Source organism: Remersonia thermophila, chromosome 1, assembly GCF_042764415.1.
Source record: "Remersonia thermophila strain ATCC 22073 chromosome 1, whole genome shotgun sequence".
Classification (NCBI taxonomy): domain Eukaryota; kingdom Fungi; phylum Ascomycota; class Sordariomycetes; order Sordariales; family Chaetomiaceae; genus Remersonia; species Remersonia thermophila.
The window spans coordinates 4,326,465-4,344,654 of record NC_092217.1 but is presented as its reverse complement, the minus strand read 5'-3'; the positions used below and the strand labels follow the sequence as shown (position 1 = coordinate 4,344,654).

The window sequence follows — 18,190 nt, the reverse complement described above, 5'->3', positions numbered from 1 at the left end:
TTTTTTTTTTTGTTGTCGTTGTCGTTGTTGTTGTCTTCTTCACTGTGTATATTCAGCCATAGGGTCACGGATAGGTCGGCAGCCTAGAGAACTAACTACATGAATTGCGCGGGGCGGGTACATCATATTTCTCCTTTTTCTTGTATTGTCTTGTTCAACGTCTGAGGCCTGCATCAAGAATGATGATGATGTTGGCTGGGTGTCTCCGGCGAGGAGGGGCTACATTCGTTCACTGTACGCAACACTACAACGCACCTAGGCTGCTCCATACACAACATCAAACCGGACCAGAGCTCTCTTCTGTCGAGCCGTTGCTGCTCTGCTTTGCTTTGCTCTGCTCCGTGTCCCTGTGTCTCCCCCCCCCCGCTCCGCTCATAATCTGTACGTTGTGACTGAGCGCAAGCAGAGAGCGCCCCCCCCCCCCCCCCCCCCAAAAAAAAAAAAAAAGAAAAACCGTCAAGATACTATCCAGCCATCTGCCCATCTACCCAACCATCCATCCATCTCGATGCTTGTTTTTTTTTTTTCTTCTTTGTTTTGTTCTTTGTCCTTCACTTGGCCTTGGCCTTCCCGTTGGCATGCCCGTTCCCGTTCCCGTTCCTCGCCGCTACCACCTCTTCTTCCTCGGGTTCGGGACTGCTCCTCTGGCTCAGGTCCCCCGACACAAACTCGCTCAGCCCGGCGGCCGTCTTGGGCACGAAGCGCACGCGGAAGCGACGCACGCCGCGCACCTTGGCGGCGACGCGGGCGCGCGCGGCCTCCTCGACGCGGCGGACCTGCTCGACGGTCCAGTCGCCGGGGACGGCGAGCTCGACGTCGACGAGGTAGTTCTGGCCCGACTTGACGCCGGCCACGTCGCGCAGCTCCACGGCGAGCGCGTCCTGGGCCGAGGGCAGCTCGTCCACGGCCTTGCCGACCTGCCGGGCGACGGCGTCGCGCACCTCGTCGTCGATGGAGCGGTCGGCGAGCTCGTACAGGGCGCTGAGGGTGTTGGCGGCGCCGGCGCGGATGACGAGCAGCGAGATCAAGAGGCCGCCGACGGGGTCGAGCCAGGTGGCGTCGCGGAACAGGTTGGCGCCGACGATGGCCACGAGGGCGACGATGCCCGTCAGCGAGTCGACGCGGTGGTGCACCGCGTTGGAGGCGAGCACCGAGGATTTGCGCTCGCGGGCGACCTTCATGGCTGCGAAAGCACCAGAGTTAGCGGGACGTCGACCTTGGCGGGAGGTGAGGGAGAGAGAGAGAAAGAGCAAAACGTACTAGCATGGTAAAGCCATTCCTTGATCGCCACGGTTCCGGCCGCCAGCCAGGCAGCGTGCAAGCTCGGCGCACCGCCGTGCCCATCGTGTCCGTGGCCTCCATGGTGGTGGTGGTGGTGATGATGGCCGTGGCCGTGCTCCAGCAAGGCCTTGGCCGCATCGGCATCCAAGAACAGGTGGGCGTACAAGCTCTGGCAGCTCCCCAGGCACATGAACAAGCCGCCGATCAGCAGCATGCTGCTCACCCCCAAGGAGCCGAGGGACTCGACCTTGCCGAAGCCCTGGGGGAACAGCTTGGTGGGCGGGCGCAGGCTCCAGCTCACGGTGGCCAGCGTCAAAAAGTCGGAGGCGAGATCGGTCAGGGAGTGCCAGGCATCGGCGATCATGGACTGCGAGTTGAAGGCGTAGCCGCCGGCGCCCTTGGCGATGGCCATGCCCAGGTTGGAGTAGAGGCCGATGCGGGTGATGCGGACGCCGGCGTCGGCTTTGTTTTTGGAGGTGAGGTAGACGTTGTCGTGGTGGTGATGGTGGTGACCGAAGCCATGGGAGTGGCCGTGGCCGTGGCTGTGGCTGTGGCCATTGCCATGCCCATGGTCATGGTCATGGTCGTGGTCGTGGTCGGAGTGGCTCCGGATTTGACCCATGGCTGTAGCGGTGGTGGTGGTGGTGGTGGTGGTGGTAGTAGTAGCGGTGGGGAGACGTGGCCGTTTGGAGACGAGGGTTGTGGTGGATGAGGTGGATGACAAGGACGCGCAATGGGGATTCCTGGACGTGCGGCGGTAGGGGGGTTGATGCAGCAAACGCTGCATACGACGAGTAAAGGCGCGGGAAGGGGAGAAAGTCTGGAAGACGCGCACGGAACCTGGCGACCGCGACCCAGAGGAAGAGCAAGATGGGGAAGTCGTGGCGGTAGGAGTAGTGGCGGTGGTGGTGATGGTGGTGGTCGTGGGAGCAGCACAAGAAGAAAAACAAGAAGCGAGATGTGGGTGATGTGTCAATGTCGTCACACCCGACGGGCGGCGGGCGGAATGAACAAGGCTAAAGCCGGCGGGAAATGCATAAGGTAGCGACGGCAGTAACGTTGAGGGTGAAGCTGACGTGGTGGTGTTGTAGCCGGCGGTAGTCCCTGGGGGCATCAAGCTCCGTGCCTTTCTGGGAACCTGGCTTGGATGGATCCGCGACAGCGACAGCGACAGCGACCGCGACAGCGACCGCGACAGTGACGCGGTGACCGTCGTTGCGGCTGCAGAAGGGGAGGATGGCCCTGCGCGCCCGGGGCGGCACCAGTACCCCAGCCAAGACATGACCGGGGTATGTGCTGCGTAACGTTAAGTAACTAATGGGAAAGCCGTTCAGGGGGGGAGAAGGGGGGTGTGTGAGATGAGAAGGGGGGGGGGGGTGAGGTTTGATTAGGTGTACTATAAGTTGGTGAGTTTGGGGGAGGGGGTGGCTAGTGTTAGTGTAGTTTGATGATGGGCTGAATGAATGAATTGAATTGAATTGGAGAAAAAAAAGGGGGGGAAGGGGAACAGGATGAAGGATCAGCCTGGCGAGATGCCTGTGTGAAGTGTACACTACTGTAACATGTTGAAGAAAAAAAGAGTGGGTTAGCGTCGGCTGCTGTTTGGTTTGGTTTGGTGAGGTATTTGGAGCATGGGGGATGTGTTCCAGGTTTACAAAGTATTCTTGACTTTTTGTTCAGTGGAAGTTGGGAGGAGATGGGAGAGGCTGAGGGACTTGCAGGTTGGAGCCAGCTTGTGTTTGTGTCTGTGTCTGGTATTTCCTTATCGAGCAAGAGAGCGAAGGGACAATGCAGAAGAAAAAAAAAAAAAAGAGAAGAGAAAATAGGAGCACTGCTTCGAAGAGACGTTGGTACCGTACCTTGGGTAGAAGAGAGATGTCCTCCACACCCACACCTGAGTGCAGCCCTGGCCAGGCCAGGCCAGGCCAGGTCAGGCCAGTGAGACGATCAAGAGAGGAAGAGAGGGAGTGGGAGAAAGAGAGAGAGAGAGAGAGAGAGGCACGGTAAACAGGTAGTTAGCCCGGCTCAGACAGACAGACAGACAGACAGACAGACAGACAGACAGACAGACAGACAGACAGACAGACAGACAGACAGACAGACAGACAGACAAACCTCAATCCAGAATGAACACGAGACTTGCATGTGCTTTGCTTTGTTGGCTGCAGAAAACTCGAGAACCCCCAGAAAATAATTACGCAGTACAGAAAAATAGGTATTACAGAATCCTGGAACCGTTCCGGTTTCTCTCCGATCAACGTCCAGTCCTCCCGGGGGAGGGGCTCGGGCAACCAACCTGGAACCTGGGCAGCCCATGGGACATGGAAACAAGAAGAGAGAAAAAAAAAAATGGCACCACTGGGGGGCAGTTCCAGGCTGCATGGCCCGACATGACAGTGGCCTTTACGTATGCTACACAGTACTATACACAGTACACAGTAGGTAGAGGACCATCCTCCGCAAAGAGATCCACTCTCTCACGTTGACCCGACAGGGATCCGGGGTCCGGAACCCGATGGAGAGGGACCCGCCATTTGCGGCTCCGAAGACGACGTCGTTGTCGTTGTCGTTGTCGTCGTTCATCTCAGCTTGTCAACGAACCTGCTCCGGAGCGGGGGAGGCTCTTCCAGCTTGCTTTTTCCCTGGCCATCACGATCACGGGGTGGGGATATCCACCATCACACATTTCTTGTGCACAGGACCGACACACCACACAACAGCTCGCGCTGCTTTTGCCGCTGCTGCTTGCTACCTTACAGAGAGCCCTGCCATCCATCTCTTCCTCCCTCATCCCACCCAACTCCTCCCCCTCTCTCTAACCTCCAGCCGGATTGCCCCCGAATCATGGCACGGCCTCGCATACGCATCCCCTACACCGACCTCTTTCCTCCTCCTCGCCCCGTCCCGCGCACCGCCAGCTCCCTCCCCGGCGCCGTCGCCGCCCTCCACGAGTTCCTGCTCTCCCCGCCCCCGCGCGACCGGAACCTCCCGGGCGGCACCGTCGTGCTCACCGGCGCCGGCCTCTCCGTCGCCAGCGGCCTGTCCGACTACCGCGGCGACCGCGGCACCTACCGCACCAACAAGTCCTACCGCCCCATCTACTACCACGAGTTCCTCGCCAGCCACGAGGCCCGCAAGCGCTACTGGGCCCGCAGCTTCCTCGGCTGGGGCGCCCTGCGCCACGCCGGCCCCAACGCCGGCCACCGGGCGGTGCGCGACCTGGCCGCCATGGGCCTCGTGGGCCGCGTCGTGACGCAAAACGTCGACTCGTTCCACGCCCGCGCGCACCCGGAGCTGCCGACGCTCGAGCTGCACGGGTACCTGCGATCGGTGGTGTGCGTGACGTGCCGGCGCGAGATGGCCCGCGAGGCGATGCAGGCCGAGCTGGCGCGCCTGAACCCGCCCTGGGACGAGTTTCTGCGCCGGGCGGTCGCCGAGGAGGGAGAGGGGGCGCACGCCATCCGCACGAACCCGGACGGCGACGCCGAGGTGCCGGGCGCCCCCTACACCACGTTTCGGTACCCGGCGTGCCCGACGTGCCTGCGCGATCCTCCGCCCGGCATCGCCGCCGTCGTCGAGGTGGACGGCGACGGGGCCTGGAGCCCGACGAGCAACGCCGGCATCCTCAAGCCGGCCGTCGTCATGTTCGGCGAGAACATTGCCGACCACGTCAAGCTGGCCGCCGACGAGGCCATCGACGGCGCCGGCCGCCTGCTGGTGCTCGCCACGTCCCTGGCCACCTACTCGGCCTGGCGGCTCGTCAAGCGCGCCAAGGACCGGGGCATGCCCATCGCCGTCGTCAACCTGGGCGGCGTGCGCGGCGAGGACGCCTTCTTTGCGGGCCTGGATCCCCATCAGACGGGCGCCCAGGGGGTCAGGGTCGACATGTCGACCGACGTGGTGCTGCCGGCGCTGGTCCGGGAGCTGCAGCGGAATCCGTTCCGGAGGCCCTTGGTAGCGGACGTTGACGGGGGGAGGGAGAGGGGAACGACAGGCTGAGATAGTCGCATAGAACGGCGTTTTCCCGTCCGGCGTAGCCGCCACCTGCTCCGTGATGGTCCGGACCGGGTCTCAGTAGAAGCCCTTGCTGGCGAGCGTGCTCTGCAGCGGGGCCGGGGCCGGGGCCGGGGCCGGGGCCGCCTTGGTCGGGCTCGTCTCGGGCGGCGTCAAAGGAGCGGCTGGTTCCGCAGCCTGCGCCGGCTCGGGCGCGGGTTCCGGTTGCTTCGGCTGCTTCTTGCGCGGCTGCTTCACCGGCTCCTCGCGCTCCAGCTCCCTCAGCACTGCATATGCGTGCGTGATGTGATTCTGTCGTCAGCCAACCGGAGCCAAAAAAAAACCCATTTCCTCTCCAAGAAGCCGCTTCACGGCGATCGGGGGGAGGGCCAGTCTTGCTCACCCTGCTCCCACAGCTGCTCCTTTTCGGGATCTCCCGTCCCCAGCACGCGCTCAACATCCACCTCCTCGCCGCGCTGCAGCTTCTCCACCACCTCGCGCAGCAGGCCGATGCGCACGTCGGCCTGGCGCGTAAAGGTGGAAAAGTCCCTGCGCAGCGCAATCATCTGGATGGACATGGACCCGATCAACAAAAAGATAAAGATGAAAAACGTGGCCGGGTTCCAGTCCTTCTTCTGCTTGCCCTGTACCTTGGCTTTCCGGGCCCCAAGGCGGTCCCGCAGCGGCTTCGGGACGAGGGACTTCCAAAAGTCGACCTCGGCGACCGAGCTGACGGACCGGGAGGCGACGGCCCCAAAGATCGGGGCCGTCGGCGCATGGCGAGGGCGGAGGGCGAGAGCGCTTGTCTCGGCCGCCAGCAGTCGCTGCAGCACCGGACGGAGCTGGAGCTGCCGGGCCGGGGGGAGGGAGATTCGGTTCATGAGAGGCGGGGTTTTGGGGTTTTCTGTCTTGTATACGGTTGTCGTTTCGACCTGCCCAAGGGTTCCAAGGGAAACCAAGTTTCCAGCTCGAGGGTTCGTCCAAGTTGTGTAAGCCGGGCGTGCCGTGTGCAGCGCAAGTCCTCCAAAGTTCAAGTTGTACGCAGTAACTTTTTTGAAGTGGGCTTTCTCTCAGAAATGCATCGGCGTCCACTCGGCTTCTGCTTTCCGTTCCCCGAACCCGAACCCGAACCCTGAGAAAGCGGGGCCACGTACTGTGTACTGTGTAGTAGTACAAGCTCCGGCCCGGATATCAGGGTTAGTCATGGAGTTACAAGGAGTCGCCAACATCAGGGTTAGCAGGGGGAGGGCCCGGGATGTGGGGAGGGTTGGGCATCGAGGGTCGTTGCTGGGCCAACCGCTGCCGCTCGTCAAAGTGGATCGTTTTTCTGCCCACCCCTGCCGTGGACACCGCCCTGTCTTGCCACCACGCGACAAGGCGCGCAGAAGATTAGTTACTGCATCTACCCCAACTTCGGCGGCACCTTGGCTCATGGGCACATTTCCGACCTTCCAAACTCCTCGATTTTTTTTACTTTCGTCGGTAATTCCTGTCTTTGGTTACACACGTTGACATCGATGCGGCCATGAGATGAAGACAAAGTGAAACCCCCCCCCCTCCCCCCCAAAGTAAATAAATAAACACACCCACAACGACAACCCTACCTCATGGACGCTTCGCCGGCATCGTCCGCCGACGCCGTGCGGACAGCCGTCGCGTCGGTGGCGACATGTACCCCTACAACCGTCGTCGTCCTCAAGAACCTTCTCCTGCCTCGCGACGAGCCATCCTCCCCCGCCGACGAGACCACCACGCGTGCCGCCGCAAAAACGACGAGCTCCCGATCACGAACCGACACCGCCGCCAAAGCCCCCTCCAAACGTGCGAAACCAGCGTCCCCCGCGACGGAACCCCCGGGGCTCTCGGTGCGGGAAAAGGCCGCCCTCGCAACCCATGTCGTCAACGCCACCCTCAAGGCCCTCGGGGAGGCGGCGAAGCCCGCGCCGCGGCCTGACGACCTCGTCAAGACGGCGGCCAAAAACGCCCTCCGTCGATCCAGCTCGGCACCCATGTCGCCGCTGCAGCCCCGCGTTCTGAACCGCCAGGCCACGACGCCCGCCTCTCCGAGACAACAACAACAACAACAACAACAACAACAACAACCACCACAACCGTCTTGTCGCTCGCCGTCCAAATCCTCCTCCCCGTCCACGGGCCTCCTGGCCACGGTCGAATGCGCACGCATCGCCCTCACCGCCCTTCGCCAGCTGCCCGCTTCGGGCAAGGTGTCGCTGCCCGACCTGCAGCTCGAGTCGGGCATGTCGGCTCTGGTCGGCCGCCTCATCACCCTGAACCTTCAGGAGCAGGCCCTCCGGGAGCTGCGCGTGCTCAAGCGGAGGCTCGAGACGCTCCCCGGCTCCGACGCCAAAAAGGCGAGCAAGGCGGCGGCGGCCGGCGCCGAAGCCAAGACGGCTTCCCAGGTCTTTGCCGAGCTCCTCGACTTTGGCGGCTCCGTCAAGGCTTCGGGCCAGCGGCTGCTGCTGGTCGTCACGACGCAGATCCAAACGCTGCGCGTCTTGGCCATGACCAAGAAGCCCACCGCCGTCGAGGCCGCCCTGCCCTTCCTCCATCACGACCACGCCGCCTCGCCCGCGAACCTGCTCCTCGCCGCCGCCAAGGAAGACAAGGCCGACGTCGCCAAGGTGGCCCGCCAGATGGAGACGCTGGCCCAGTGCCTGTTCGCCCTCGCCCCGAGCGTGTCCAGCAAGGACGACGCCGCCGCCCAGGAGTCCCGCCTCAGCATCTCCCCCGCGTCCGCCCTCGAGCTGCAGGCCCTGGCCCTCGAGGCTCGCCTGCACTGGTGGGCCCTGGCCAAGCACCAGGGGGACGCCGACAAGGACGTCGTGGCGCCCCTGTCGCGCTGCGTCACCGCCTACGTCCGGCGCACCTCGGAGAGCCCCCGCTCCAGCTACGCCCTCTGCTCGCAGGTGGTCGCCCGCATCCTCCAGCAGCTGCAGAGCCACGGCTTCCGCCCCGCCAAGGGCGCCAAGCTGCCCTTCGCCGGCCTCTGCCAAACGCTGTCGGCCTTGGCCCGCGACGCCCAGCAGACGGCCGAGGCCGTCGCGTGGGCGACCAAGCAGCGCGACGCCGCCGACCCCGGCGCCGAGTCCGTCGCCAAGAGGCTGTCGCTCTCGGCCCAGCTGCTCTCGCTCCAGCTCCGGCAGCCCGCCAAGCACCTCGCCTCGGACCACCTCCTCGACGAGGTCACCGCGGGCATCCAGGGCCCCCTGCGCGGCGACACGGCCGAGCTGGACGAGCTCCTCGTCAACGTCTGCGCCGTCCGCAAGGCCGCCATGCACGTCCTCCTCGCCGCCGCCCGAGCCCGAGCCGGAGCCGGAGCCGGAGCCGGAGCCGGAGCCGGCGACGACGCGTCGTTCCGCCCGTCGTCCGCCACGCGCGACCTCCTCGAAACCTTTGTGCTTCAGTGCCCCCGCTTCTGCCTCCGCTGGCTCGGCAAGCCCCCCTCCGCCAAGACCCACGGAAGCAGCAGCGCCACCAAGGACTACCTCCGCTACGAGCAGCGCCGCCAGCTCCTGCTCCAGTACCTCCCGCACGTCCTCGACTCGGCCCTTGTCACCATCAAGACCCGCCTGGAGCAGTCGCGTTTGGGATGGGAGGCTATGGACGCCATCCTGGCCGACTGCGCCACGCTGCTCGAGTACACGGGCGTCGGCGGCGGCGGCGGCGGGGGCTCCGCCTCGGCGACGGGCGACGCGTCGGCGAGCTACCACGTCAAGATGTCCCATTTTTACTACCTGCAGTACAACCACCTCCGCCAGAAGGCGACCGACCCCAAAGACCCGGCCCCGCTGCGCGCCCTGCGGCGCTCCGTCGAGTGCGTCAAGCACCGCCCCGCCCGCGAGAAGGACAAGGCCCAGCTCACCCTCAAGCTCGAGCGCCTCGCCGAGCTTTCGCGCGCCCTCGGCCGCGCCGACGAGGCGCTCTCGGCGCTGCAGGCCATCCGGTCCAGCCTCATCGAGGACGGCGTGCTGCGGGAGGTGGCCAAGGACCTGGCCGCCGCGTCGCCTGCCGCGGCCTGGGCGAGGGGCGACAAGGCCGAGGCGCTGGCGCGGGCGCTCGTCGCGGCCGCCAAGCTCGAGCACGTCTGGGTGGACTGGACGGTGGATCTGGAGGAGCCCGAGAGGGCGGCGGTGCTGGAGCACCGCGTGAGGTTTGTCATGCTGCGAGGGGAAGGGAGTAGCAGGACTGCTACTACTGCTAGTAGCAGCAGCAGCAGCAGCAGCAGCAGCAGCAGTTGTAGTGCGAAAGTGGTGGGGTTGGAGGATCCGGTGGTGGATACGCTCCTTCGCTTGTACGCGCTCGACAGGTATCCGGTGAGGAGGTTGCGGGTGGCGCTGGCCCTGCTGTGCGCCGCGCTCGGGGAGAAGGGCAAGGCGGCGAGGATCGCCGAGGTGGCCGAGGAGGCGGCGGCCAGGGTTGGCGAGGCTGCCGCTGGAGGGAGGATGGGGGAGGATGGAGGGCTCGCGGGCTACGTGCCGCACCTGAAGGCGCTGTGCGAGTCGCTTGTCGCCGCGGCGGACGCGTACCGCGACGGCGCGGCGCTCGAGCGGTCCGTCGCCGCGTGGCAGGCTATCGTCAAGGCTTGCCGCGACCGGGCGGCGCTGGAGCGGGTCGTCGACGACGTCCCCGGCCTGATGGAGCATCTCGAGTCGGCGGCCGACTTCCTGCGCATGAAGGGCCGCGACGCGCCGCTCGCCGCCGTGCTGGAGCTGATGGCGGACCTCGCCCGCCTCGCGGAGCAAGGGCCCGGGCCCGCCGCGGCCGAGGACAGGGCGCAGATCGGCGCCGAGCTGGCCTTGCAGTACACGGCGCTGGGGCGGTCGGAGAAGGCCGAGGAGCTGCTGGTCCGCGCCCTCCAGCTCGACGGCGGCGCCGTCGCCGGCGAGGGCGCCAAGATGCGGCCCGAGGTCGTGGCCCACTGCCACCTGGCGTTCGCGGAGCATCTGGCCTGCCTGGGAAGCTTCCGCCAGGCCGAGCACCACCTCGCGCAGGCGCAGAGCGCGCTCGCGCTCGCGGGCGGCGCGGACGCCGCGGGCGGGTGGCCCGCGACCAAGCAGGGGAGGGCCGGGAGGCGCCGGCTCGTGGCGCACGCGGCCTATCTCCACTCGCTGGTCGCCCTGGAGCGCGGGGACTCGCACCACGCGCTGGTCTGCTCGCGGGACAGCGTGAGGACGCTGTTTCACGACTGGGCCAAGCTGGAGGCGAGGTCGCGGGGCCTGCTGGGCGCCGCCGCCGAGAACCACCCCCCGCCGCCTGACCACGCCGGCGGCAGCGGCAGCGGCAGCGGCAGCCACAACCACAGCACGATGGACGCCTCGACCGTCGACGCCGACAGCGGCGCCGTCCACGCCGGCCCCGAGTTCTGGCGCCTCTTCCGCCACCTCTACCGCTACGTCCTCCGCCTGTCCTCTCTCTACGCCCACATGGGCATGTTCCAGGAGACCATGTACTACGCCGAGCAGGCGCTCAAGATGGCCCAGACGGTCGGCTCGGAGCTGTACCGCGCCGAGTGCGCCGCCTGGATCGCGTCCGTCTCGTGGCGCGCCGCCGACGCCGGCCGCGCCCTCGAGATGCTTCGCGACGCGGCGGCCCTGCTGCCCCAAGACAAGGAGTCGTGCGCCGCCGCGGGCATCGCCTGCCGCATCGGCGAGGTGTATCTCGCGCAGGGCGACGTGGAGGAGGCGGAGAGGTTGCTGGAGAGGGCGGACGGGATGGTGAAGGAGATGGCGGGGAAATCCTGGGTTGGTGGTGTTGGAGGAGGGGCGAAGGAGGAGGAAAAGGAAGAAGAGGAGGAGGATGCGCAGAACGAGGCAGCGGCGGCGGCCGTGGTCGGGGCCAAGAGGCGCAAGGCCGGCAGCACCAGAGGCAAAACGACCAGGGCGACGGCTGCTGGACGCAAGACGGCTGCTTCGGCAAAGGCGCCGGCGAGACGAGCTGCTGCCAAGGGATCCGCCGCAGCCAAGGCGGCAGCGGCAGCGGCGGCGGCGGCGGCGGCGGCGGCAGCCACCGCGCCCGCACCATCTCCCACCGCCGTCGCCGGCCCCGAGGATGCCCAGGTGGCCAGGCTCCGCGCCGCCATCCTCGTCCAGCGCGCCGCGTCGCTGCTGCGCAAGAAGGAATGGGCCGCCGCCCAGGCCGCCCTCGCCGAAGCGTCGGGCGTGCCCAAGCCCTCCTCCGGCTTGCTGCTGCCCGCCAAGGTCGCCATGGCCTCGTGCCTCCTGGGCATGAGCATGGACCAGATGGCCCGCGACCCCGTCTTCTCCGTCATCCAGGACTCGACCATCTCGTTCCCGGCCCTGCTGGGCGCCGCCGGCGGGAAAGGCGAGCCCGCGGCCGCCGCCCCGTCGTCGCCTGCGAAGCCCCGGGCGGCGGGCGCGGGCCAGCGGAGCACGGGCACGGAAGCGCTCTACGTCGACAGCCTGCGCGAGGCGCACGAGTACCTGCTCGAGGCGCACTCGGTGGCGGCGCTGAGCGGGGACGCGAGCTTGGTGCACCGCATCTCGGGCATGCTGCAAAACGTCGGGCTGTTCCTGACGGCCACGACGACCTCGCCCGCCGCCCGCGCTCGATCGACGGCCGCCGCCGCCGCCGCCGCCGCCGCCACCAACTACTCGGCCCACACCGCCTACGCCGTCGAGCTGGCGCGCAACCTGACCTGGCGGAGGGAGCGGAAGGCGCTGCTGTACGAAAAGAAGCTCTCCAAGGACGCCGGGAGCAGCAGCTCCCCGCTGCCTCCCGCGCTGTCGGCCGTTGCCGCGGCGGCGGCCGCCGCGTCGCGCCGCTCCAGCCTGGGCTTCGCCCTCGACCTGCACCGGATGCAGCGCGACTACATCGACACGGTCCTGCCGCGCAACTGGACCGTCGTGTCGCTGTCGCTGAGCGAGGGCCAGCACGACTTGTGCGTGACGCGCCTGCAAGCCGGCCGGAGCCCGTTCGTGCTGCGGCTGCCGCTGGAGCGGGCGGCGTCGCGGGACGGGGAGGGATGCGACGGCGACGAGGACGGCGAGGACGGCCAGTTCGATTTCCGCCGCGGACGCGCCGAGCTGGCGGCCATCGTCAAGGACATCAACCGCACGTGCCACGACTCGCGCGACATGACGGTGCGCGGCAACAAGGCCGCCTGGTGGGCCGAGCGCGAGGCCCTCGACGAGAGGCTCAAGGCGCTGTGCGAGAACATCGAGAGCGTCTGGCTCGGCGGGTTCCGGGGCGTGTTTTCCCAGCACAAGCGGCGGCCCAAGCTGCTGGCGAGGTTCCAGAAGGATTTCCTGGCCATCCTGGACAAGCATCTGCCCTCGAGGAGCCGGCAGGGGCTGATGAGGGGCAAGAAGGCGGCGGCGGCGGCCAAGGGTCGCCAGGCGCAGGCCGGCGAGCCTGGGACGGCCAAGGCGACGCTGGATCCGAACGTGCTGGAGCTTTTCGTGGGCCTGGGAGATCCGTCGCGCCCGGGGTGCGATCTGGACGACGAGCTGACGGACCTGCTCTACTTTGTCGTGGACATCCTGCAGTTCTGCGGCGAGCGGAACGCCTACGACGAGATCGACTTTGACTCGATGGTGATCGAGACGCTGGACGCGTTGACGGCGTACCATGCCGCCGCGAACGCCGAGGCCGAGAGCGCCGACGAGGAGGAACAAGAGGAAGAGGAGGAGCATCAGAACGACAACAACACCTCGGCGCACACGATCCTCGTCCTCGACAAGGCCCTGCACGCCTTCCCTTGGGAATCTCTCCCCTGCATGCAAGGCCTGGCCGTCTCGCGCGTGCCCTCGCTCGCGTGCCTTCGCCAGCTGCTGATCGACCGCCGCCGGGGCTCGGGCTCGGGCTCGGGCTCGGGCTCGGGCTCGGCCGCCTCGTCGGCTCCCAGGCCGCGCAACGGCCACCACATCCCCCGCTCCGCCGTCCAAGGCACGTACATCCTGAACCCCTCGGGCGACCTCGTCTCGACGCAGCAGACGTTTGGCGGCCCGCTGGCGGCCAGCCTCGCGGGGGCCTCGTGGCGCGGCATCGTCAACCGCGCCCCGTCCGAGCCCGAGTTCGCCGCGGCGCTCGAGTCGTCCGACGTGCTGCTGTACTTTGGCCACGGGTCCGGAGCGCAGTACATACGCGGCCGGACGGTGCGCTGCTTGGCCGCGGGGGAGCCTTCCGGCGCGGCTTCTTCTCTTTCTGCTGCTGCTGCCAGCACGACCGCGGACCGACAAGGGCAAGCTGGGCCCAGCAGCAGCAGCAGCAGCCGCTGCCGCGCCACCGTGCTTCTCATGGGCTGCTCCAGCGCCGCCCTCGACGCCCGCGGCGAGTTTGAGCCGGCCGGGCCCGTGTGGAATTACATGATGGCCGGCGCGCCGGCCGTCGTGGGCACGCTGTGGGACGTGACGGACCGCGAGGTGGACAGGTTTGCCGGCGGCGTGCTGGAGGAGTGGGGGCTCGTTCCGAGGGCCACGTTTTCCTCGTCGTCGTCGTCGTCGTCGTCATCGTCTGGATCTGGATCCGGATCTGAACGGGATGGAAAGACAAAAGGAAAGGGGAAGAAGTCGGAGAGGAAGGCAGGAGATGGGACCGAGTACGGCTCGGCGAGCTTGGTGGAGGCGGTGGCGAGGGCCAAGGAGCGGTGCAAGTTTCGGTTTGTCACGGGGGCGGCGGCGGTGGTGTATGGCGTTCCTGTGTTTGTGGAGAAGTGAGGGAGGAGGAGGAGGAGGAGGAGGAGGAGGAGGAGAAGGGTGTTTTGCCGTCAGGTATATCGGGACCGGTGGGATTTGTAGCAGCAGCGGCGGCAGCAGCAGCAGCAGCAGCAGCTTCTTCGCTGAGCATTGCAAGGAGAGGAGTTTGGGGTTGGGCTTTCTATTGGGATTGGGTTCTTCATGGCTCCGGAGTTGGTGAGCATGAGAGAGAAGGGGGCTTGCTTGCTTGGTTGGCTGGCTGGTTGGTTGGTTCGTTCATAGACATGACTCTCTATGTGCATTGCGTCACGAGAAGCCACTTGAAACTGTATGGACTCTGGGCTTGGTGGTTGTTGCTGTTGTTTCTGTCGTTTCGAATCAAGGGTTCCAGGGTGCCTGGGCAGTGACAAAAGCAAGAAAGAGGAGCGAGCGCAGCATGATGATAGAGCCTGTTGTATGTTTGTATACATGGATACAAGGAAGCGCCCATGCCAACCAAGCGGTCGACCGGTAGAGCCTTGGAGTTGAATGGTTGTTTCCGTGCCGGCCGCTACATAGCACGAGCCAGCTCGGAGATGCATGAGCGAGGTGTGATGTAAAGCAACCCCGTCGATGCCAGCTTCGGTCGACGTGGATGGGAACCTGCTCGCCGTCACCCCTTCACCGGAACATGTTGCCCGCCGAGGCCAGGGAGATGAGTATCGCCGGCGAAACGGAGCTGGCGTTGAGCATGCCGCTCTCCCCCCCTTGGCATCCCAGCTCCCATGGGGCCCTCTCTCTCCTGGGAATCGCGAAGCGTTGCCTCCAAGACAGGACCGTTGCGATAGCCCATGCTTGGGTGGACAGGCGGAAGCTCCTCCTCTTTTTTCGACGGACTGTTGGTCGAGCAGCATCCTCGTAGCGTCTCTCTGTATCAACCCTGGATGGCGTAGGTCAAAGAGACACTGTCCTGGGACCCGGGAAACGCTCGGGGTTCCAAGAGAATGCATTCCCTCTTATACTTTGGTTGGGCCCTCTGTTCAATCGGTTTCGGCTACGGCGTACCTTGGACTACCGCAACAAGCTATTTATTTCTGGATCGAAAGGACTCAAGCAGCCGAGCCAAGTCCTTTGCCGGCAGCTTCTGCTTCCTAGCGTACCCCGTCAAGCAACAGCGGCACGTCCTATGAGAAGCTCACACGATTCATCGCTGGCTCGGCTTCCATTCTTTATCCTATGGCTCGGACAGGGGAGCAGGGCGCTTTCGACCTGTAGGTCGGGGAGCTGTAGTAGTAGCTGCATTTTGGTGTAGCACAAACAAGCCATCGGCGACGAGAAATCACGCAGGATTCCTCGCTTGACATCACTTGACAGGGCTGCGCGTGTCCTGGTTCCGGAGTCGATTCTGCAGTCCCCCATCGGCGAGAACGGAACCCGGAAGGGGCTGCGGTGTGGAAATCCATCCGGGGTCTCCCATCGGGCGACTCAACGACCCATGCTGGAGGCGATGGGGAGATTCCAACGCTGGCGATGCATCAAAGCGTGAAGACCGCCGGCAGGTCCAAACAACAAAACAACGGAACGTCGACCATCAACCGTCGACCGTCGACCGTCGCATCCGCAGCGTGCTAGCGAACAAATCTGCCATGTCGGCACGCTTGAGCCGAGCGACGGTTGCAACGCTGCGGACCCGTATTACCCTATTGGCTACCAAACAAGGCGAGACGAGAAACGAAGACGGAGGAGGAGAGAAGATGGAGGGGAGAGAAAGAGAAAACACCTACCCACCCTCCAGGCCGCGTGCCCTCTCTCCCCTCCCCTTCATTTGGCGGTTTCGGTCTTGGCCAGCGTGGTCGGGCCATGTATGTTTGGCGGCCGTGACTGGTCGAGGCCGGAGGTGGCAATTCACGACGAGGACCTGCGGCGCGCTCCCCTCTTCCCTGGACGATGCATCGGATGCCATGGGGAGGAGCGTCGTCCATCAGCCTGTTTGCGTTTGGACATTAGCCCGCCGACAAACGTCGTCCCCCGTTTCGGAGCTAAGGCGGAGCAAGGCGGTAGGTCTCCTTCGAGTTTGTGGATTCGCGGGTTCGGCGGGTTAGCGTGGGTGTTAAACTGTACATGGCAACGGGGACAGCCGAAAGGAGCAGGTCGGTCACCCCCCCGTCGATGCTCAATGGGGAAGGGCAGGCGGCGGCACTTGACGGCCATGACGAGGCCGTCCGGGGGTTTGGCGATGGTGTACCTTGTACTACGCTATAGTACATGGTATACACCACCTTACCCACCCAGCCTCGGAACATCCGAAACGCGGGCGCGTTGGTTGCGAAGGCTGGGTGCGAGCCCCGGCCGCTTTTTTGTTTGTTGGTGATGTCTGGTGGTCGGCGAGGTGGGCTGCGAGCTGTTGACGTGCACGGCGGACGAAACAAACTCCAAAAGAAAAGAAAAAAAAAAAAAAAAAGGACGCCCGGGGGCCATGAGATATCGAGACAGGAGACAGACAGGCTGTCTGTCCGTCGCGATAGGAGCCATCTCCCGAGGGATCTAGATACAAGTATAGTATGTATGCAGATGAGGTCGGGATGCTCCTCTGGAAGGTCTGATACGCAACACCATGGTGCAACAATGGTGCAACGCTCAAGGCAGTCCTCGATCGAGCCCACGGCGGCCCGTCCTAGCTCGACGGCGACCCAGGATTCGAGGTTGTAGCGGGGCCCGACGAGGGTAGCACCGGACGGTGCCTCCGTGAGGTGGCCAGTGGGAGGCGAGCCGGTTTCACATCCTCGCTCATTGGCAGAGCAGAGAGATTCTGGGGTACTGGCCAGCGTGGTGTAAGACGGCACGGAGCAAGATGCGTTCCGCCCATGTGCCCAGCCTTTTTACCTGGGCGCAAACCAGCGTCGAATGCATCCGCTGCAGCGTCGTTGACCACAGCTGGCGTATCAAGTACGTAAGAACCCTGAATAAATGACAACCAGCCTCGACGCCTTGCTGGCCTTGCGCTGCGCATGAAGAGAAAAAAAAAAAGAGCCCTTGTCGTCGGAGCAATCCCTGCATGCTTGGATTCCTGAGCGCCCAGGCTCCTGGAACAAGTATGGTGCCGCCGGTGGTAGCGCCGGTGGTGATCATGGCCGGTCGGTGAGCGATGAGTTGTGTTGTGTTGGATCCTTTTTTTTTATTATTATTATTTTTTTTTTCAAATCGTCTTCTTGCCTTTGTTGGAAACGGAAAGCATCCGACTCGACCGACACGGCTCGACTCTACCACAGTAGTTAGAGTTGAGGGTTAGGGTCTGGGGTGAGGGGAGTTCTGGAAGAATCAATGGAAGAAATGGAGTGAGAGGGAGCAAGTGAGCGAGGAGGGAAGGAAGGGAGGATGGCAGGCAGGCAGGCAGGCAAGACAAGACAGAAACCGCAGAACCCTTTTCCTCAAAATTCTTCTTCATTTTCTTTCGCCTTCTCTCTCTCAATCAAAAGAAATTAGATTCCCACACTCAACAACAACAACAAGAAAAAAAACACCTCTCACTCTCTCACCCTCTCCCATCAAAATCAACCGTGGATTACACAGTACCAAGGTACGAACCATCATGACAATGCTCCGTATCACATCGAAACTCGCAGCCAATCCGGACTGGTGAATAACTACTGCGTACACGCTCCCACAGTGCACAGTCTTGACGCACTAAGCTGGCCAAGGGTGGTTGGCTCGGCACTCGGACTCGAATCCTTGACGCTCCCCCCAATTCCCCTGCTCGTTTTTTTTCTCGACCAACAGGGCTTCGCGCTCTTGGATTGTCAAGCCAACTCCCCCATCGCCTTGGCCGATGCAACGTCGCGGTGCAACAGCCAAGTCTTGAGCTTGTTGGTGTGTTGTCCAGGCCGCGGGCGCCTGCCTGTGTGTGCACGCGTGTGACAGATGCAGCGCCGGGGCTTATGGAGGACTTCGTCCATACGCCTCTTGGCTGTACGCAGCACGGCACACCAAGGCCAAGTAAAGTGCAAGACCTGCCCTCACCCTCCTTCGCCGCTGCAGCTAGCCTCCGGGCGAGTTTTTATCCATCGGCGAAAGCTCGGAAATCCGTTCTTCACGAGGTGGCGGCCCATGGCCCTGCCAATGGTGCCCCCCCCCCCCCCCCCCAATGGCCAACCCGGCACGGGCCCGCCTCGCGCAAGCCACCCCGTCCGCCACGCTGACAAGGGTTCTGCTTTCCGGATCACCAGCCTCCGCAATGGCGCCTGGCGCCCGTGCGCGGCGCAGGC

The 18,190-nt window shown here is 64.5% G+C and overlaps 4 protein-coding genes across 4 annotated transcripts; 2 read left to right on the top strand and 2 right to left on the bottom strand.

The window, feature by feature from the left end:
• Positions 1 to 551: 551 nt before the first annotated feature.
• VTJ83DRAFT_1210 (uncharacterized protein) lies at positions 552 to 2,563 on the bottom strand (the record flags this gene model as incomplete). The annotated part of the gene is made up of 2 exons (XM_071007345.1): positions 552 to 1,183; positions 1,261 to 2,563. 2 exons carry the CDS (start codon positions 2,561 to 2,563, stop codon positions 552 to 554), a joined length of 1,935 nt encoding a protein of 644 aa, XP_070870563.1.
• A 1,562-nt stretch (positions 2,564 to 4,125) lies between these two features.
• On the top strand, positions 4,126 to 5,280 carry VTJ83DRAFT_1209 (uncharacterized protein; the record flags this gene model as incomplete). Its single annotated transcript, XM_071007343.1, has 1 exon — positions 4,126 to 5,280. The coding sequence occupies one exon, from the start codon at positions 4,126 to 4,128 to the stop codon at positions 5,278 to 5,280; it is 1,155 nt and encodes a 384-aa protein (XP_070870562.1).
• Positions 5,281 to 5,352: 72 nt separating this feature from the next.
• Positions 5,353 to 6,155, bottom strand: VTJ83DRAFT_1208 (uncharacterized protein; the record flags this gene model as incomplete). The annotated part of the gene is made up of 2 exons (XM_071007342.1): positions 5,353 to 5,561; positions 5,678 to 6,155. The coding sequence occupies 2 exons, from the start codon at positions 6,153 to 6,155 to the stop codon at positions 5,353 to 5,355; spliced, it is 687 nt and encodes a 228-aa protein (XP_070870561.1).
• Positions 6,156 to 6,881: 726 nt separating this feature from the next.
• On the top strand, positions 6,882 to 13,970 carry VTJ83DRAFT_1207 (uncharacterized protein; the record flags this gene model as incomplete). The annotated part of the gene is made up of 1 exon (XM_071007341.1): positions 6,882 to 13,970. The coding sequence occupies one exon, from the start codon at positions 6,882 to 6,884 to the stop codon at positions 13,968 to 13,970; it is 7,089 nt and encodes a 2,362-aa protein (XP_070870560.1).
• Between the last annotated feature and the right edge of the window lie 4,220 nt (positions 13,971 to 18,190).